The sequence below is a fragment of the Artibeus jamaicensis genome, unplaced genomic scaffold, assembly GCF_021234435.1.
Source record: "Artibeus jamaicensis isolate MK-2021 breed Jamaican fruit bat unplaced genomic scaffold, CSHL_Jam_final contig_64, whole genome shotgun sequence".
Classification (NCBI taxonomy): Eukaryota; Metazoa; Chordata; class Mammalia; order Chiroptera; family Phyllostomidae; genus Artibeus; species Artibeus jamaicensis.
The window spans coordinates 15,640,227-15,662,715 of NW_026521911.1; the positions used below are offsets into that span (position 1 = coordinate 15,640,227).

Genomic DNA, 22,489 nt, shown 5'->3' on the forward strand with positions numbered 1-22,489 from the left:
TAAACTGAACTCACAAGCAACATAGAGACAGGCCCATAGGGAGAGAGCAGGATGACAGCTAAGGGGACAGGGAATTTAGGGAGTGGAGGGATTGAGCAAAAAGGAAAAAGGATGTATGGACCTGGACACCAGTGTGGTGATTCTTGGGTGGTAGGGGGTGTAAAGGGGGTAAATAGTAATGAAAAAAATTCAGAAATAAAACAAAATAAACAAAAAATGTCGATTGCTTCTTTTCCAAACTATGCTACATAAAAATCCTTCTAAAATAATGCATTTCAGGTGACAGAGCAGAACAAATACAGAAAGTGAAAGGGTTGTACACAATGTGAGCAGTAGGTGGTGCACATTTGCTCATCTTTAACCAGCTTGCTGTTTCAGGAAAATGAAAAACCAGATAAACAGACAAAATCCTTCTCAATCAGGAACAGTACAACAAATGAGAATTCTTAATAAGTAACTAAACAGGCCAATTAATCCAGTCTAATTAATTTCCTGTAAATGATCCTTTACTGTTTTGAGACTTGATTTCACAATGAAGAGGGGGGTGGGGAAGGAGGAAGAAACCAAAACTTTCAAAGTTTTCGCCAGTATATTACAAAAACTAATAAGAGAATGCTTGTCAGAGGTCAGTTAAATGTCTCTAACAAGGAATGAATTGTCTGTGGTGCACAGCAAGACCCAGGTGAGCATGACAAGATGCTCACACAGAAGGTGGATGATATCGGGAAAAGATGGGAAAGCAGACATGCAAACTGGGTTGACTTTTTTTTCGTTCCACAGGTCTGCTTCCACTGGGGCCCTGTATGTTACAAAGGACCTCTACTTTCTAAGTAGTGCTTCCCTCTTCAACCCCAAACTACGTTCTCAAGGGAAGGGGATACCAAAATAGTTTCACACATGGCTGAAATCTGAATTACTTGAGTACATATTCCTGTTTAAATTTTGTTTCTGGGGCTCCACACCATGCTTCCCAAAACAAAACCTCTGAAGGTGGAGCCAAGGGCCGTGAAGTATCAGTGATTCTTTCGAGACATCTGGATCCATGAATTCATGAATGGAGATTAAAAAAGTCACTTCATCTCAGAAGCTCTCTCATTCATTTACAATCAGACATCATTTTTATATTTATCAAATATAGTTTTTAAATTATGAATCAATCAAGTATATACTAATAATTATAATGATAACTCAATCCAGAAGAAAAGTTAACAGTAGCACTTTAGGGTAACAGGAAATTTAAAAAATTAAATAATCAATTTATGTACATTCTTACTGGAAAAATGTTTAGGTCAGAAACAAAAATATAGTTAGTTCAAATATAAAAATATATTGAACACTGATGAAATTTTGCAGATTAATCAGGATAGAAATGAAAGTTCAAGTAGAACAAAATAATTGTATATAATTCCAACTGCTAATGAAAGCTTATTTGTGTATTTATAATATATGAGGTTGATACCAAGAAACTGATGTTCAGATTCCAGTAGACACATTTTAAATAATACGTTAATTTTAAAATGCCAACATCTGCAACTATTTAACCTCATGATGAACCTATTTCAATGTCAAATTTGAAATGTGAGAGTGGGTATATAGTTTTCAAAATGCTTTTACATTTTTGTATACTATTGCCTTGCACTATAATAAGTTTATAGAAGGCAAGTGGGTTGTCTGTTTTATGCCCTGAAGTGAACTTTCTTTCAGTAGTAATCTCTTCAGATAGTAGACACATAGTCCATAATGTTAAATTACTTTAGAATTACCGCTTTCATGAAAAAAAAAGGAGAAAAATATTCCTGACTAGAGAAGACAAAAAACTTCAAGTTTCAAAAAATTGTATTCATTCTGGTACACCAGAAAAAAAGTACAAAAACCAATTTTTAAGGGCATGTAATGTTAAAATTATTTGTAGAGCTCCCGTTTGCCAATGGGATTTTGAAAACTTTTCTAGTGATCACCTGATACATGCTGTGAGGATGAAAAACACTCATTTTTATATGGGCCTATGCAAACTTAAAAGGAGGAAGAAGAGTCTTGTTCGTAGATAATTATACACTACTGCTGAGCCAAATTTTAATAACTTGGCACTGCACACCAGTAAAGTAGTCTCTGACTCGCTTCCTCCTTTAATAGTGATAATTGGCTGTTGAAGTAGCTTTCTAATTTGTAAACCAATTACTAATTTATCTTTAAAAACTTCACATAATAACTTGGTAATATTTCCATTTGGTCATTCACCACATGTCAAATTTTCTGAAGGGTACTTACCCTCTGTTAAATTTTGCTATTTCATCAAACAGAAGCTTCCACTGAGGGCGTCCAATATAAAGTCTTGAATTCAGTGCTTGATATTTTTCTCCAATTATTTTCTGCCACAAAGAAAGCATTATATTTTATATGACATGAAGTTGGCAAATTCTTTATTTGTCTAACATCATTTTTGCTGGTGCTGTGGCTTCCTACCAAATTGCTGTGATATACAGAATATAAGTATCAAATGGCAACCTATTAAGTATAGTCAGAACATCATTTCCTTCCTCTTTTCCTTTGAAATCCATTCTCTTCTTAAATGCCATTATTACAAATGGCTGATTTGCCTCATTTTAAAGCAACTGCAGTGTTGAGGAGTGCAGTCTAATTACTTGCTCTCAAAAAGGCCTCGGTACATAAACTTCACTGCATTGTTTCTGCATTGCAATTACAGTTGTCACATTTGACACATTATATGGATAAGTTACTACAAATTGTAATCATAAATTTGGGGAAATAATCTCAGACAAGAACACCTAACACAGAAGAGCTACAAATCTTGGTTCTACAAGCAAATAACTCTAAAGAACTGTTGTTTGTGAGGAACAGAACATGAGACCTGGAGATGGAGTGAAGTGAGAAAAGAGAAAGTGTCTGAGTCTCGGGCAGACACACTGAGGACCAAATACAATCAATCTGCGCCCTGAACCTTAATTACAGCAATACCATGAGGCACAATGACACTGACTTGCTTCATTAGAGTAGTAAAATAAAATATATTTATATCCCAAGTAGGGAAGAATTCTAACTAGGAAAAATAGGGTTAGATTATTTTTAAAGTAACTGACAAGCACTCATATTTTGTATTCAAAGTTATTACAGAAAATGATGGTAGAAAATATGAAAATAAAACTTGTGAAAACATTCATGCCCAGCTTCATACACTTAGGCAGCTCTTCAATGTTGTCTAAAATATCAGTTTCTTCAGCTATAATTTGGCAATAGGAATATCCTCTAACTCTTGAATCTGTTGGAATTACATGCTTATGTATATGCTTGCTTAGTGCAGTGCCTAGCACGGTGAATTCCTAATGCATGATAGCTATTACTATTTTTTTGTTTCCCTTGGAGATAAACAAGGTTTACTGTGGATGACCTTAATTTTTCTTTCATATAAAACCTCCTCTCAGTGTTCATAGTCACAAGACTGTTCACTTATGGTCTGATCTCTCTAGGTAAAGAACTTGAGACAACAGTGAAGAGGATGATAAAAGTGATAATATGGTCAAATTCAAGGACAAGCCCTGAGTTTTCTGGACATGTTCCAAGAAGCCTTGCTGTGGGAAACCTCTTCAAACCACCTGCAGAAATTTTCTTCCAGCACGGCCCTTACAGTAAATTTCCTATTACCCAGAGGCTTGTCTAATTTACAGTAACACCCAGCCACATACCTGTATTCCATCTGTTTGACTGAGGTACAGCTGGATGTTGACATAGTCTGGTCTGTTCTCCTGCCAAAACTGAGAGGACATAAAAGTAAACAGACATTAAAGTTATTTCTGTATACTCAGACTTCCTCCTATTCTAACACGTGATTCTAGAATTTGTTAAGATGCATGTTGCCTAATCACAGTCATTATCTACAAGCAAATATGTATATATATATATATATATATATATATGTATATGTATGTATGTTTGTATGTATAGTGTGAAAGTAATGCTTTAAAAAAATTTATATATAGGATTCAAGTAGATGTTTTAGGAATGCAAAGGAAATCATTTTGCAGACAGGGAGTGATCAGTGATTCATCGCCATCTGTCACCCTTTTCCATGGAAAGGGAACTTGGGAACTAACTGAAAGACCTCTGTCTATTGCCATGACTGCCTGGGCCAGAGATTTCTAGCAAGTTACTCAATTTCTTTTGGCTTCAGTTTCTTCACCAAGACAACAATATGGTTGAATATTATCTTGCAGGTCTCTTCCAGATCTAAAATTATACATTTTCCGACAGGTGGCAACCATGAATATTAAAATCCTCATGAAATATAGTTTACCTTAAAAGTGGTGAGATGATTATCAGTACCCATAATATTCTTAAAATATCATCGCTAATCATATCCCATCTAATAAATGCCTCAGGTCATATCCAAATACTAAATTCATTTTAAGGCCCTTTCTGAACTGAATGAGGATGCACAGATTTTAACTGGGGAGAACTGAGGGACTTCTAGGTCCAGCAATGGGTGACATCTCATGGAATACACACTCTGTGTTGATTCTTTTCTTAAAAGCCTCCCAGGATGCTGTTCTATGACTCCTACCTCGATAACTGATGTTCGGTTACCCAAACAGTCCCCAGAAAGAACTATACACATTCAAATAATGTTCTTAATAATTTCAATGTCTCCATCTCAACTTATCTCTCACAGGAGATAAGTAATAAAACATCCTAAAGGGACAATTTTCTTCAAGTCCAGGCAGCAAATACATGAATCAACAGTCTTGCAAAGAGATAGGACTACAGTGTCATGCACAAAGATTATGTATTTCATTTTTATTTCTCCTGCCTGTCATTCTTTTTTTTGTTTTCCTCGCAAATTGAAAATAATAGAATGTAACTCTTGAAAGGAATTTTACAGATCACTTACAGAAATTATAGCAATCATTTATTATGTACTTTCAATATGACAGATTCTTTATTTTTTAAAAGATTTTATTTCTTTATTTTTAGAGAGGGGAAGGGAGGAAGAAACAGAGGGAGAGAAACAGCAATGTGTGGTTGCCCCTCATACCACCCCCCACACCGGGGACCTGGTCCACAACCCAGGCATGTACCCCAGACTGGGAATTGAACTGGTGACCCTGTGATTCACGGGCTAGCACTCGATCTATTGAGCCACACTAGCCAGGGCCAATATGATAGATCCTTTAGCTATGTTAAAGATAAATCTCACATCAGGCTTAAGTGCTGTTATCTTCGTTTACACATTAGAAGTGTAAACAGGGTTTACAAAGGTTAAGTGATTTTATCCAAGGTCTTAGAGTCAGTATGAGGTAGAAACTACAAATGCCTGATGTAGACCTGGTTCCTCTTTTGATTTTCTCAATGTGATTTCTAAAGGTGAAGTGACTTGAAGCAAGTCACAGTTATTAGCAGAGGTACCAGATTGTCACCTGACACCTAGTGCTGTACTCTTTTCTTAACTCACCAGATTGGACAATATACCTGGCCAAGAAAGACCACTCAGGGTGTGACTTTTGTAACCATTTCAGAAAGTATGACTGGAAGACTGAGTGGCTAGGGCAGCTAGACAGTTAGGTTTTAGATTCTACAATGATATGAAAAAGCTCACTTTTGGAAGATGAAAAGATGTATATTTTCTTACTTTTAGGTTAAAATATCTAATTTAATTTTTGAGTTAAAATAATCTTCTAAATAACTGAGAATAAAAACTCTAAATATTGATATTGCAATTATATTTAGTAATTAATCACATAAGCAAAATACAGAATGCCATCCAATATGTCTCAAAGGTATCTGGATTAGCAATTCATCTCAGAAAGTATGGGCTAGTTTATTCAAAATACTAAATTTTTTATTTTTCAATTAAAGTTGACATTCAATATTATTTTATATACATTTCAGGTATACAGCATGATAGTCAGACACGAGCTTAAAAACATATGCACACCCACACTAATTTCAACATTATTTACACTAGCCAAGAAACAGAAGCGTCCTAAGTGTTCATAGGTAGACAACTGGATAAAAAAGACGTGACAGACATATGCAATAGGAATATTAATCGGCCATGAAAATGAAATCTTACTACTTCTGACAACATTTATAACTCTAGATGGTATTATGTTAAGTGAAATAGGTAAGACAAAGAAAGACAAGTATCATGTGATTTCATTTATGTGTGGAATCTAAAGAACAAAATAGATGAACAAAACAGAAAGAGACTCATAGATACTGAGATCAGTCTAATGGAATAAATTTCTCTCACATTCTTTGATACAAATGCAAGCCGTTTTAGTCTCTTGTGGGAGAGTTTTGTCAGTATAATTTAAAATTTTAAGTTTAGTCACAACCTCCAACTCAGAAAGTCTAGTCTCTGGCACTGGCCCAGAAAAAAATACTCACAAATTGGAGAGTGGTGATTTTGCACTTCCTGACAATTTTTTCTCCCTTAGCTTCAAAGACAGAACTCTCTTTCTGTTTTGCTACTATCTCACTCATCGCCTTGACCAGTCTCTTTTTTTTAGCCATTACTCATCTTTTGCTCTTCTAGCAACCGCAGTATCCCAGGGCTTGGTATTTTCACACACCAAGTATCCCAGGGCATGGCATTTTCATCTTTCCCAAGATGATCTATAGTCAGATCAGTCTTGTTCGCATCCTTTCAGTAGCTACTCATTCCTCTATTTTCCCTCCTGATTCAGCAGGTCCCTGGAGGGTTCCAGGAAACTAATTTTTTTTTGTTGTGGTAAAAAATACATAATATAAACCTACCATTTTAACCATGTTTAAGTATACAATTCAGTGGCATTGAATACATTCATATGGATGGGCAACCATTAACACCATCCAACTCCAGAACTTTTTATCTTCTCAAACTGAAACTCTATCCATTAACCAGTAAGTCCCAATTTTCTCTCCCTCTCAGACTGGGGCAACCGGCCTTTTATGAAATTGACTGCTCTAGGTATCTCATTATTAAGTAGAATCAGGTAATAATTGCCCTTCTATGTGTGAACGAATTCACTCAGCACAATGTTTTCAAGGGTCACCCATGTTGCAACATGCCACAGAGTATCATTCTTTTAAGCTGAATAATATTCCATTGTATGTATATGCTGCATTTTCTTTACCCATTCATCCATCCACAGACATCTGCATTGTTTCCATCTTCTGGCTATTGTGAAAAACACTGTGACCATTGGAGTACAAACATCTGTTCAAGCCACTGCTTTCAATTATTACGGGGGCATTTCCAGAACTCATCTCTTTTTGCACAAAATCCAAAGGCCTTATGTAATCTGCCCTCCCCCCACCTTCCAAAACACACACACACACAACCTCTCTGATTGTTTTTCCCACAATTTCCCCCCTTGCTTACCCTGATTTGCCCAACAGCTCTCTTTTATCTTCCTCCAATCTAGTACTATTGCATCAGAGCACTTGCCTGTAAAGTCGGGTCTCTCTGCCTTAAAAAATTTCCCTCAAGATATTTGCCTTGTTCACTTTACTGGGGGTCTCTGCTCAGATACCACTTTTGGCGGGCATTTCCAAATACACAATATACATTAGTATGTCCTCCATCACTTACTATTTGCTGCTTCTCCCCACTTTCTATTTCTTCTTTGTTCTAATCAGAACCAGACATCCCATTTATTCATTGGTTTAGTGTCTATTTTCTCTACTTAGAATGTAAATCACATGAAATCAGAAACTTGTTTTTTTTTTTAATCTCCAATTTAGCTCTATGTCCTAGAACAGTTTCTAATGTATAGAAGGTAGCAACTATTTGGTGAGTGATAGAATGCCTGACTAAATATCTGAACAAAATGGCAGGTATGATACTCACTGTAGTACTCTTTGTAATAAAAATGTAATTATCCATCATGAGGGAATGGTTCAGTAAACTAGATACATTCATACTATGAAATACTCTATAGAGGTAAAAAGAATGAGGTAACTCTGTATGTACCATTACCAACAATGTTCAAGACATAGCTTTAAGAAAGCAACTTTCAGAACAATACAAGCAGTATGCAAGAATCTATAGAACACTCCTGGTTACCTCTTATTATGTGGATTGGGTGGGGAAAGTAGTAAGGGAAGATTTTGCTTTATTTGAATTATTTAAAAAGTTTACATCAAAGATGAAAAAAAGACATGTATGACTTGTACAACTTAAAAATATATAGACATATTCATAGAGAAATAAATGGTTGCAAGTAGGGCAGATGAAGAATGCCTGCTTTCATCTTTATAAGAAATAAAACAGAATTTGGGCTTTTTGAAATTCTGCATAGTGTGCCAAAGGTCTTATGATAGTCCATTTGGAATATTAAAGGTGGGCGTAAGAGAGAAGAGCTATTAGAACAAAAGATGGAAAGCGTAGTATCAATTGTCTGCTGATGTTTCCCTTTATCTGCCTTCCCTCACCACCCCAAATGCATGCATTTGCAAACATCATGTTCATGTATATGTATACATCATTAGAACATGCGTGCATTTCTATGTTAAAATATTCTGTTAGAACATATAAATCAGCATTTCCATGTTAAAACACATAATCACAGATAATCACAGACTTATAAAGATGTGTACCAATTAACAAATGTTATCTCCATTTTTTGAAATTTAAAGGATCTTTCCTCCTTACTATTTATCTGTATAATTTTGGATTCGTTTTTCTATAGAAAACATTAGTACTTTAGTAATTTGAAAGACTATAATTGTTCTTAAATTTATAAACTGTCAAGTTGAAAACAAACCTAATTTTACCTTATTATGCAACACACAGAGTAAGTCTGCAAACCAGCGGAAGGACCGGATATCTCTACACACCCAGACAAAATGCAGTCTTCTGAGCTTGTACGGTCTCCAGTCATCCCTTTAAAATTAAAATAACATGATAATGATGAGGATGAAATAAAATGTTAAGAGTTCCTGTACCTTTGAAAATCTGCTTTTCATGACTAAGGAACCAATAGAAAAACCAGTCATTTACATTCAAGCATCTGACATAGCCCTTACTATAACTCTCGAATGCATTTAAAACATAATGCTCTCCATGAATTCAGTGTTCATACTTGCAAATATTATCTGCATGTCACTAATTTCCAGTCGAAAGCAATAAACCAAAGTCCTGGATAAGAATAATCTGAGCCCTGCATCTCAGAGAAAAGTCCTCTCCTTTCAATGAATTCTGCCCCTCGGCAGGGATCCAGTCGTCATCATTCTCGCCTTGGCTTCCAGGCAAAACAAGCCAAGACCATTCCAGAAATTGGTTGTTTATCCCCTTCTTAACATCATTAAAGAAGGGGATTTCACAACCACCTACTATGTAATATATTCCAGTAAATCATGATTCCAAGTCGGATTCCTATTTATAATTAGGAAGTAAGCTTGCGGTCAAGAAAATATTCTTTCTTTTTCTGAACTTTAGGTGCCCAAATAACGCAATATGTTCTCCAGAAACATAATTTCTGGCATGCAATATGGTTATTTTTCTAAGAACCTACCAAAATTCCCAAATTTATATCAAGTATCTAAAACCGAAATAAAATATCATTCAAACACATTGCTTCACTATGATTTCTTTTTTTGGTTTTCCATAAAACAGTCTTTTAATAAAAATTGTATCTTGAAAAGTGAATGTAATAAGTTTGAGAATAATTTCCTACTGTCATTTTGCTTGTGTGTTCATGGCAATTAATATTAATCAATTAATTTTAGCTTCTATTCCTAGGACAAAAATAACTGAAGAAGTATTTCCTGGTTAAGCAGTCTTACCTCTGAAATTTCTATTCTCCTGTCTGTTGCAATTTGCTGAGTAATAGAACAAAGAAGGAGTGAAGGGCTCATTTGTCATTTCCTCAGAAAAGCTCTCCCTGACTGTACTTTACCTTTATTTACTTTACTGCTCTGTACCTTTATTTCTATAGCCCATGAATACCTCTTCTCATCATAGTTCTAATATTTTCTGAAGTAATGTTGCTTATGAGTTTTTTCACTGGTTTACTTTTACCTCCCCCATTTGAATGTAAGGTTTTAAGGGCAGGGGTTCAATTTCATTCATTGTTGGATTAGCAGTGTTTACCTATGAAATAGATCGACACACAGTTGCTCACGAATACTTGTTGACTGGTAGATAAGTAATGCACTTAACACTGATGAAGAAGTAGAGAAATGAGAGCTGGTGAACAACTTGAACAGAGGACAGAGGCAGAGGAGCACATAAGTGTGATACTGACATGTTTTACGAGAGCACGCTGAAAGCCAAAGACCATGTATTGAGAATCACTGAATTATCCCCTTCATCAATCAGTAAATGAAGTTCCTTCAATAGCAAGTAGAAGAATTTTACAAGGAATTACTTCATGCTAAAAAGGAGAAGTCCCAAATATTGGCAGTTCTTTATTTGGACTAATAAAATGGATCAAAATGACATACAGCAGGGTGTTGAGTATTGATGCAAACGGAGTTACTCCAATGCCTCCGGCCACACAGAGGCTAACCTCGTAGTTCAGTGACTCCTCAAATGGACTTCCGAACGGACCATCAACATACAGCCTGTAGAAAGGAAGACAAATGTGGGAAAGATGACAATAAATTAGAGTGATTTTCTGTAATATGCAGTGTGGGGGCAACTTTGCCCACAAAGTTCCCCCCGTCCGCCATGGATGGAAGTGAAACTATCAAGACATGATCTGCTTGGAGAGGAAAGGTGGCCAACCCTCAAAAGGGACTGGCCAACAGCCCCCTCCTCAAAGGGATTTTATTGGGTTCATTTGCACAAAAATACAGGTAAGGATCAAACAATAGATAGCATTCAAAGAACTATGAGGGCTTATTCTCAGTCAGGGTCAGATAGCTAAAGAGCCACAAAACTTTGAGGAATAAAGTTCTTGCTTGGACCCTTATCATTTAAATGACAGCATTCTAAACAAAGCAGGTTTCACAGGATTTTACATATTCTTTCTTAGGCCTGATCACCCTGGGGAACCCACCCTTTCCAGCACAGGGCTGTACCACCTTCCCCATCATAGGTTTTCAGGCTTAAGTAGATTAGAGCCAGGAAGTGCTTCTCCCAGAGGACATGGGGCCTTGGGCTGTGTCAGAATAGCCCAGGGGTGAGGGTCCATCACTCCCTCTTTGTTTCAACCCCCCAAGTCCTTCCATGATGGCCTCCCAAGTGATCGTGTCTGGTTTAGGTTGCCCCTCCTCTGAGGAGTCATACCCGTCATAGACTAACCGACCAAGCACTGGGGGCAGGGGACAAGCTTTGTCTCCTTAGTGGCTCACATTCCAGAGGTCGCTCACTCAACCTTAGCCATAGGGGGCAGTTACAACTCCTGAAACCAGGCAGAGTGTTTCCCAACAATGCAGCAGACATACTGCATCCAATTACTAGGTTTTGTGATAGTTCTGGTCTTACTTTACTGTTTTCATTGTGACAAGCCTAAAAAAATAAGAAAGTGTTGTTTATGAACTGTCAACATTAAAACAATACATCTGTTTCTAAGCATGCCTTTTTGAGAGAAACATTAATTATATAAGAAAATGCATATAGGACTGTGACAGCTGACAAGTTAAAGCCCTGATAATATTATATTACTATATTTAACTAAATTAAAATACCAACTGCTTTATTGTGTCTATATTCAATAACTAATATTATCTTTAATGGCAAAGTCAGTAGCAGAAATAGTTACCAAACTATTTACTATGTGAACAAAAAAGTACTAGGAAGAAAGAAGTTTCTCCTCTTGCCCCAGTTAGCTTTTTTTTTTTTTAAAAAATATTTTATTTATTTATTTTTAGAGAGAGGGAAAGAGAAGAAGAAAGAGTGGGAGAGAAACATCAATGTGTGGTTGCCTCTCATGTGTCCCCCACTGAGGACCTGGCCTGCAACCCAGGTATATGCCCTGACTGGGAATCAAACCAGTGACCCTTTGCTTTATAGGCCGGTGCTCAATCCACTGAGCTATGCCAGCCAGGGTTTCCAGTTAGCTTTTATTAGTATATAAACAGATGAAGAACAATCTAAAGGAATCTGAGTTACTCTACTTGTGATTATATATTCGATTTGTGTTTATATATTCAACTGTGTGTATTATGAGTGTGTGTGAGTGAATCCTTTTTAACTGCAAAACAACTTACCAATTGTTCACTCAGCACACATCCTCCCATTCTTTCCTAGTGACAAAACATTAATTCCATTTTTGGGAGGCAAAATACCCAGAAAAACACTACATTTCCCAAGGTTAACTGTTTTGGCTGCATGACTGTTTTGGTTAAAGTGGTATATGTATAAGCACAATTGGAAAAACTGGAAGGCTCCTTGAAAGAAGTGGTTTTAGTTGAAAGTTGCATCTCTTTATGCCTCTCCCTTTCTTTCCTTTGTGGTGGTGCTTAAAATGTTGACTTGATGGTCTAAATACTTATCTTTTATGATTATTAATTATCATAACTGTCAATTACCATAGCCTCCAGGCTACCTACTTTTAGATACTTTTATGTTAAAAAATTAACACGTGTGTATAAGGCACTGGAATTTTAAAGCTTTTTTCTACTGTAAAAAACATAACTTTGCTGCCCTGGTCAGTGTGGCTCAGTTGTTTGGAGTGTTGTCCTATAAACAGAAAGGTTACGGGTTCAATTCCCAGTCAGGGCACATGCCTAAGTGGTGGGTTTGGTCCCACTTGGGGCATGTATGAGAGGCAACTGATCAATGTTTCTCTCACATCAATGTTTCCCTCTCTGAAATCAATAAGCATGTCCTCAGTTAAGGATAAAAAAATTTACTGAAAAAAACAGTAACAGTCTTAAAAAGTACATTTATGTTGTCAGTCTTATGATATGCCTGTCTTTTATTGTCTAGAGTGACTGCAACAGATCACTTAAGATTAGGCATTTGTGGGCTTACCAGTTAAGTGTTTGGTATATGTCTGCTAAATGAATTAATGAATAGATAGTCTTTTGACCTCTGAGGTCTATGGCACGTAGTCTGTGTTATATACTATTAATCATTGCTAAAATCTGATTTCCTTTCCTCCTGGGTCCACAGTAGACTACACTTCCTGAGCTTTTTGTAAGTTATACTGAACCTTATGTCTAATTCTGACCAGTGAGCTGGGCTGTGTGAGTGGCAGCGATACCTGTTACTACTGGAATGAGGCAAGGAAAACTCTTCCCCTCCCATGGGAACTAAAGCCATGAGTTGAACCAGAAGACAAAGCCAATTAAATCCTTGACTTAACACTTGAAGGAAGCTTCCTAGAGGGTGACTAGACTCACAGAAGATACTTTATGAGTAAGAAATGTGTTTTGTCACATTTTCAGCAATATTTCAAGGTTAACTAGTCACTGTGGCAGAGCTCAGACACTCGTGACTACTACATGTTCAGCACCTTCTTAAGTCCTGGAAACTTGCAAGAATAGTGCTTTGAAAAATACCGTATATATTAAAAAAGCTACTTTTTGCACCTCAAGAAAAAATAATCAAAGTTTAGATGCTTAAGGTAGTATTATAAACATCAAAATTCAGAAAAAACAGAGATCACATATTCACATATTCATATTAGCGTATTAAGCTAATACGTTTAATTCTTATTACATCTATTCCATGCACACTTTAAAGCTTATTTACTCAACGAACAAAAAATATATTTAAAAGTTAATGATACAATATATTGGATTCTTGATAGAAATCTCAAAGTACCAGTGGCTCAAAAACAACAGATGTAAATAGATTCTACCACTTCTCACTATATAAGCAAATTTGGAACATGAACATTCAGCAACAAGATCAGGATTAAAAATAAGTACTTCCAATTGCAAAAATAAGATTATTGTAAATGAAACTATTTTGAATCCACTAGACTTAGTGCAATCTTCTTTTAATTAGGCACTCATTTCTTCATTCAACAAATGACTTTCTGTACTTGCAATGTGCCTGATACTATTCAAAGTGTCTGGGATATAGAAGTGAACAAGACAGAAAAAGAGTCCCTGATCTCATGGATTTTTTATTTTAATGGGAAAGGGACTAGCCCATACATAAAGATATAAAAGGACAAATGCTATAATTCCACATAGTGATAAATGTTTTTTTTTAAATAGGTAAAATAATTATTGAAGCTGGGTGATTTAGTACATAAAAATTCGTTATACTATTCTGTTTACTTTTGAATATGCTTGAAATGTTGCATAGGCAGTTTAAAGGGATAGTCAGAGCAGGCCTCTCTGTGTATGTGCCATTTGAACAGAGATCTAAATCAAGTGAAAGAGCTAGGTATGAAAGCATCTGAGAGAAGAATCATCCCAGCAAGATATAAAAGCATCTGAGAAAGGTAACCGGAAGTACAAATACACAAAACATTTTGGCTTAAGTATATATGTACGCAAGCTAAACCCTTCCCAGGAACTTTCAACTCATTTTCTCTGTTCAATCTCTTATAACTGTGTTTATGAATTTTTCTTTGTAAGGACTGATGCTCTTTGGACCATTGCATGCAGGTTCCTGTTCGTTAACAAATATTTTAGCACCTGTCCTGCAAAAGGCACTCTTCAGGTGCCGGATATTATAGCACTGGACAAAGACAAAAATCCCTGTGCTCGTAGAGGACTTCTCTTTGATTATCTAACACATCACCCACTTGCATATACCCATCGAGTGCCTTCTATATGTGAAGTTTTGGAGATAGAAAAGCACAACTCCTGTCCTCAGCAATTTTGGTGCTGCTCACTTCTCTACTCATGCCTGCTTCCAAAAAAAGGAAACACTGACACATGACATTGTAGCAAAGGATAAGAGAGAGGAGCCATTCATCAATTACCTTTCCTACTTGTCTGTTTTCCAGCCTGCATGCCCACACGCACAGCCTCCTGATACCCCTCCATCTACTCTTTGGAGGTGCAGAATAACTTTGGGCAAGACAAGAACTCAGGGTTCTAGCCACTTACTGGGGTTAGGATTATTAGCATGTTACTTGTCCTCTACAAATCTGATTTCCTACATATCTAAAAGGAACAATACAATATAACACAGAAAAAAGGTTTCAAGAATTGTAGAGGGCCACAATGACGGAAATGTTTGTTTCTTAATGGCATCAATGAGCACCGACCGTCCACTGTTGAGCCATTGGAGAGGTCCAGCAGTAAGATAAGAAATGGGCTAATTTTGGCATGAGATGAAAAATATAGATAAGAATGTGATATAAAGAACCTTAGAGAATCAGCTGTTTTTTCACTGGAAATGCTTTTTGTACAATGTGAAATAGAATTCAATTTTTTTTGAAAGAAGGGATAGAAAAATGAAACTACTGATGATTGATTATTTGGCAACACCTGGGTTTTTGAGGGAAGCAGAAAGAGGAACTACTTAAATCATTTTTTACATATTTAACTTGATTAATGTGCAGAGTCCATTGCCTTTAATTTATGAGCAGTGATTTTTCTTCCTATCTTAATACTTTGTCTTTAAAGGAATGCTCTAGCACTACTATTGTTGTAGCTGTGACAAGATCACAGAAGTTAAAGGCAACTACTCAAAGTCTTTCAGCAACATAGTGGAGGTAAGATTAACCTGACATATTTTTAAAGTTTAGTTAATGACTAATGAAAAGTTAAGTGTGTGTGTGTGTGTGTGTGTGTGTGTGTGTGTTTTGGTACACAAATGTCTCTGATTGCATTTTTTCATTACTATCCACCCCCCTCATACCCTCTTCTACCTCCACCCACCGACCTTCTTCCTGCAATCACCTCACCGTTGTCACTGTCCATGAGCTCTTTTTCTATTTTATCTCTTCACCCCCACCTTCCTCCCCCAGGGCTGTCAGCCTGCTCTCTGTGAGTCAGTTTGTTCATTAGATTCCACACATGAGTGAAAACATATGGTACTTGACTTCTCTGAATGGCTTATTTCACTTGGCATAATGTTCTCCAGGTATATCCATGCTATTATAAAGGGTAAAATTTTCTTCTTTTTTTATAGCCATACACACAAGAATAAACTCAAAATGGATTAAAGACTTAAATGTGAGACATGAAACATAAAAATCCTAGAAGAAAACATAGGCAGTCATACTCAGACATTTCTTGTAGGAAGATTTCTTTTTGATATATCTTCTCAAGCAAGGGAAACACAAGAAAACAATAAACGAATGGGACTTCATCAAACAAAACTGTTTTACGAAGCAAAGGAAACCATCAACAAAATGAAAAGACAACCTACAGAATGGTTGTCTTTTCACCGGTACAGAACATACTCACCAAAACATCTGAAAAGGGGTTACTGTCTAAAACATAAAGAACTTACAAAACTCAACACCAAAAAAATCAAACAACCCAACTTCAAAATGGACAAAGGACCTGAATAAACACATCTCCAAAGAGGATGTACAGATGGCCAATGGACATATTAAAATATGCTCAACATCACTAATTGCCAAAGAAATGCAAATTAAAACCACAACGTGATATCTCCTCACGCCTGTCAGAAGGCTCTCATCAATAATTAATGCAGAAGTGCTGGCTAGGACGTGGAGAGAGGGGAACCTTGTGCACTGTGGGTGGGAGTGCAGACTGGTCAGCCACTGTGGAAAGCAGTGTGGAGATGCCTCAAAACATTAAAAACAGAACTGCATTATGATATGGCACTTCCACTTCTGGGAATTCATCTGAGGAAATCTAAAACATGAATTCAAAAGAGCATGTACACTCCTAGGTTCACTGCAGTGTTATTTACAATAGCCAAGATATGGAAGCAGCTCAAGTGTCCACCAGTAGATGAGTGAGTAAAACAGGTATGGAACAGTGACCTAATGGAACATTGCTCAGCCATAACAAAAAGTTTCTTTATGAAGATTGTAGAACTAAGAAAATTCAAAGAAAAGGAGGAATGCTATTCCCTGGCCTGTTCAGAAATATATAAACTTATAGGTGAGATCACATGGCATTTGCCTTTCACTACCTGGCTTATTTCACCTAGCATATGATCTCACCTATAAGTGGAAACTAATCAACAAAACAAAGAAGCAAGCAAAATATAACTAGACACAATGAAATAAAGAACAAAATGACAGTAACCAGAGGGAAGGGGGAAGGGAGATAATGGGGAAAAAATGGGGAAGGGTCATCAAGGAGCACGTATAAAGGATCCATGGACAAAGCCAAAGAGGGGGTAGGGTGGGAGGTGGGGGGAGGTGGGGCAGGGGGGAGTGGTAGTGGGAAAACAGGGACAACTGTACTTGAACATCAATAACAAAAATTAAAAATAAATTTAAAAAAATATATATATAAACATTTTTTGAAATATTGGTTTTTCTTTGAAATTAGAATCTATTAAGTGTTAGTAGATTTAGTGAGTAACATTGATCAGCTGATACGACAGTTATATCAGATCTTTTCTCAGTGGAGCAATTTATCGGCTATAAAATAATTCCACTATATTAAAAGATAAAAAGTACAACCAAAACTTCTCAAAATCTTATTTCCCAACACTTCCAACCACATCCCCCAAACACACTGATATCATAATAAATTAAAATAGAACTTATGTAGATAATCTGAGGCGAGAACTAGTCAGAATTCATAAATATTTAAAAGAAAAACATTTTAATTAAAAAATAGGTATTCTTTTAGTAGTATTTCCCAAAAGGGATTTCAAAGAACAATAATATAAGGGGGAGAAAGAATATTTCATGATCAACTAAATTTGGAAAATGTGTTAAGAAAAGGCTTATTTTATTCGTTTCTTTTTGGAAAATATCTTTAATTCAAAACTCTAAGTCTGTAGCATGCCGAAGTGCCTTAATAATCTCCAAGCAGGGGATACACTTTGTAAATATATTTCATCACGAATTTCTTTCCTCCACAAAATGTCCTTTAAGGTTGTAGAGAATAGAGAACAATTTAGGAAATGGAGACCTAGAATCAAGAAAAAGAAAAGGTATTCTTTAACGGACTATTTCTTTTGTGAGGTTTCACAAAGGATCACTTCACTTACAGCAGATGTTGCAAAAATTATTTTAAAGATAAAATAAATGGAGGAAATTAACATATAATAGCAGGAGATCTTCTATGAGTAAGGCCCACTACCACCTACTGCAGAAAAAAAAACAACAGTGATGAATAATTGCAATGTTTGTACTCAAGTAGGTTATAAAGATGAAAGTTGCTTAGTATATTTTCAAGATCCATCTACATTGTCACAAACCTTGAGAAAATCATGCTAAGTGAAACAAGTCAGAGAAGGTAAAAAACCGTATGACTTAACTCATAAGTGGGATATAAAACTGAAAGCAACAAATGAACAAATAAGACAAATAGGCAAACAAAAAACTCATAGACAGACAGCAGTGTGGTGGTTACCAGATGGAAAGAGGGGTTGGGTGGGTAGGTAGTAAAGGGTAAACGGGGGTCAAATATACGGTGATGGAAGGAGATTTCACTCTAGGTGGCAAACACACAATGCATAGTGATACATTATAGAATTGTACATTTGAAACTTCCATAATTTTATTAACAAATGTCACTCAAACAAATTTAATAAAAAAGAGGAAAAATAATAAAGAATATATTTTAAGTCATCTCAAAAATGTATATTTAACCTTGAACTTTAAGTTTCTCAAGGAGAAGAGGATTGTTTCTTACTAATCTCTATATCCCTGCAGCCCATCCATGTGCTTATCAATTAAAAAGGTTACTTAATCAAGAGAACATTAAGGGTTAAAAGAACAAGAAGAGAGTGGCAAGGATAAACACACACAGTATAAAATAGAGGGCAATTTGAGAAATAAGTTAGGTGTATTATATATCCACTTTACATATACACAATGCTTTGCACTTTTCACACCTGTCATAAGCTTAACACTTTATAAGGTAGGTATAGTATTATTGCCCCCATTTAACAAATGAGGAACCTAATGTCCCAAGAGGTGCCATGATCCATCTGAAGCTCCACCCCTCTTAGATGGAATAATATGTGCTCTTCTGACAGACTCTGGTTTATAGGTGAGAATTACCAGAAAGTAGCTGCTTGCACACAAGCAGGAAAAGAAGAGCTTCTTGCTGCACAGCTGTTCTGCGTGGCAACCTTGTGCTCAATCATGCAGGTGATAAAAGAGAAAAGGATGTACACAGACACCTTGCTGAAGACGGTCTTTGCAGGGATGGGGAAAAAAGAACCCATCATTCTTAGCAAAAGCTACATGGGGTCGAGTGCTAGAATTGTTCAGTGGTGTCTAGGTGTTATAGCTACACACTTACAACTTTTTAAAAAGCTACTTTTATTATGGAGAATCCAGCAGGGGCAGGGCTTAGGAGGTAGCTTTGTTGTTACGGTTCTGAAATTCTCTATCCCCAACTTCTCTGTGACCACGAAAATATCATTTAATCACATACTTTGATAAATGCAAGTTTCTTAGAAATTAATATTCACATTGTAAAGGAATAGAATTTACTCAATAAATATACTTAAAAAATAAAAGAAAAATGTGCTAGCCTAAGATATAAAAGATAAAGATCTTGTGATTATTAGCCATATCCAATGAAGTTTTAAATTATGACAAGTCTCTGGAGAAGTGAAGTTTCTATAGGGAATAGCTACATTTGAACTAGACAGCCGAAGGATTATTTTTTGGACCAAAATACATTTATAGGATAAATCTTTTTGTTTCTAGAAAGATAACTACCACGTAAAACCATTTTCCTGACCTCTCCTGACCACATTAGTGCTATGTGATTGGCACAGTGCTGCATGCTCCATTTATAATGGAGGGCGAGGTGCTGCTATTCCACTCTGTTGATGGAGAAGCTGAGGTGCTAGAAGTTTGAATGTTTGCTCGAGGCCACATATCTAATAGGTGGCTTATGCCACCACCAGAATAAACTCTGTTTTTGTTTATACTGAAACACACCAAAACTGTCTTCCCCAAACAGGGGTTTGTTTTAATTCTTTCATTCAGAGAAATGATCAATTGAAACTTCTATCAGTGATCAGTAACTCTATGCCTACAAATATTTTTACCCTAAAGTCCACTTTACCGGAAACAATTATTCTTCAGCTAGATTATCTCTTTTATACGCTTTACCTTCTTTAACTTTCAGCCTTTCTGGATCTTCACTTTGTGTGACTCTTGAAAACAGCTTATCATTCTATTTTCTCATTCCAGTCTGCAAGTCGTTTCCTCTGAACGGAAGGATTTAGTTCAATTACATTGCATCACTTACCAAAATACCATCTTGTACTATCCGTCCACCTTTTCTTATTTCTTACCCTCCCCATCCCTCTCTTGACTACTCTGGCTTTAGTCTTGGTCTCCGTTTTAGTTTTCTATAAAGAAACTCTGGTGTTTCCTATGGCGAGTTTATTTTATTATGTTGCTTGGGACTTACTGGTAACCCAGAATTTGGACTATTATTTCTTTAAATATTCTATCTTCTACATATACTTTCTCCTTTTTCCCTTCCTTTTGGATCTTTAATGTAAAGAAATGCAGAAATTTCTCGCTCCATCTACCATCTCTCTCAGCCTTTCCTCCATATTTTTCATATCTTAGTCCCTCTGTGCTGCATTCTGGATAACTAATTCAGTTCTACTTGACCATTCATAAATTCTCTCTACAGCTGTGTTAATCTGCTAAATTTATGATATCATATCTTTTATTCTTAGAATCTTACTGGTTCTTCTTTTCAAAAATGCTTTGAGAAATTTGATTGTCCCATGTGTCCTAATCATCTTAACGCTTTTATTTCTTCAGATGTATTAAACATTTATTTTATAATATTTGAATATATGATTTCTACTACCATGTGCTCATGGTGTTTTTGTTTCCACATTTTAAAAAAATATGAGCTCATGTTCCTTGGTGCGTTGTGTACAGGAATCCTTTGAGAATTAAAATGTGTTCTCCAAAAGAGGATTTTCATCTTCTTCCAGGCAAAACGGGAGAACACCATAAATCTGAAATCACTTTGAACTAAATTACAGACTCTGGGTTTATTGGGCTACATACATATTATCAATTCACTGTTCCAACCCAAGTGAGATTGAGCTTTTGTTTACTAAATATCAGGGGAGATTTTTAAAAAAAAATCTCAGAGCCAAGGGCAAAATAAGTCAATTACCCCTACTATCTCCTCCTGCAGAGCAAACTGTTTAATCTCTCCTTTATCCAGTGGTGACGTTTCACGTAGGCAACTAGCAGGGGTCTCTGACCTGCTCTCTGGCTGTCCTCAGAGTCCAGGACTTATCTCTGTCAAACACACGTGTGACCCATTGAGACCAGCCTTATTATTTGGGGGGAAAACTAGATTTGTTGTTAAGAGAAAACATATACTCAGACGCTCACTTCATTCACTCATCTAGGTAGAAAATTCCTTATGCTTTATGACTCCAAGTAATTTCCTTCACATCCTACCTAACATTCCAAACATGCATTAAGAATTACAAATGTGTGTTTGTTTCTGTTCTGTTTGTTGGTTGCCAGATGGGAGGGGAGTGGGGAGCTAGATGAAAAAGGTGAAGGAATTAAGAACTACAAATTGTCGGTTACAAAGTATTCATGGGAGGTGAAGTACAGCATAAGGAATATAGTCAATAACACTGTAATAACTATTTATAGTGCCAGATGGACACTAAGCTTATTTGGAGGATCGCTTTGTAAGTTATATAAAAGTCTCAGCACTACGCCGTACCTCTAAAAGTAATATAATATTGCATGTAAACTGTAATTAAATGATAAAAATTAAATTTTTAATGTGTGTTAGGGAAAATTTTTAGATTTTCCGTACCAATAAGGTGATTACTGAGCACATAGTATAGTATATTGTATTTATTTTTCACTCTTAAACACACACACACATGTTGTAGATGGATATCCGGTGCTGTACTTAGTAATGGCAAAAATGGCAAAATGTTTTTGCCTTTTGTTTTTTTTGTGCTGACTAATGTAGGCTTGATCTGCTAACATGCAACTTGAAACTTTCGTTGATATGCACTATTTCAACAAATATAAAAGAAAAGCTATTGAACTCTTCAAAGTGTTCCAACACTAGGTGGTTAACTGGATACATGAATTATAAACTGACCAACCCCTAGTGAATTTTTAAGTGTAACATCTAGCCAAAGTTCACACCCCACTCCAACATATATTTAAACACAGCTGCAAACCTTACTGAAATAGCTCTCTGAAAGTCTGTCGAGAACACACAGTATTCGGTTAAGCACACTTTAAGACTGAATTTAGATCTACAGACTTCTGCACTACAATAAGCCTTTCCAACAGAAAGTGCTATTTTAATAATTGTATTTAATTTAAACTATTGTTTATTTAGATGGTAGTGAATCCTTTTATTCTCTGTGACTTATTATATGCCTTTAGGCTCAAATATTTTACTTTTTTCCCCTCAAACAAATCATTCCATCCTTTTCCTAGCTCTCCTGCTTTTTCTAAATGGAAACTTATCCTCCTACTGGAAGGTGAACAGGAAG

General features: G+C 36.1%; 1 protein-coding gene across 7 annotated transcripts in view; it reads right to left on the minus strand.

Annotated features, from left to right (window-relative positions):
- Positions 1 to 22,489, minus strand: part of NOX4 (NADPH oxidase 4) — a 177,919-nt gene that overhangs the window by 13,791 nt on the left and 141,639 nt on the right. For all 7 annotated transcript variants that reach the window (XM_053670823.1, XM_037137613.2, XM_037137612.2 and 4 more), the window contains 4 exons: positions 10,444 to 10,563; positions 8,773 to 8,881; positions 3,702 to 3,770; positions 2,269 to 2,369 (listed from right to left, as the gene is read on the minus strand). In XM_053670823.1, the coding sequence (XP_053526798.1) occupies positions 2,269 to 2,369; positions 3,702 to 3,770; positions 8,773 to 8,881; positions 10,444 to 10,563 (399 nt within the window). The remainder of the gene's footprint in view (positions 1 to 2,268; positions 2,370 to 3,701; positions 3,771 to 8,772; positions 8,882 to 10,443; positions 10,564 to 22,489) is intronic.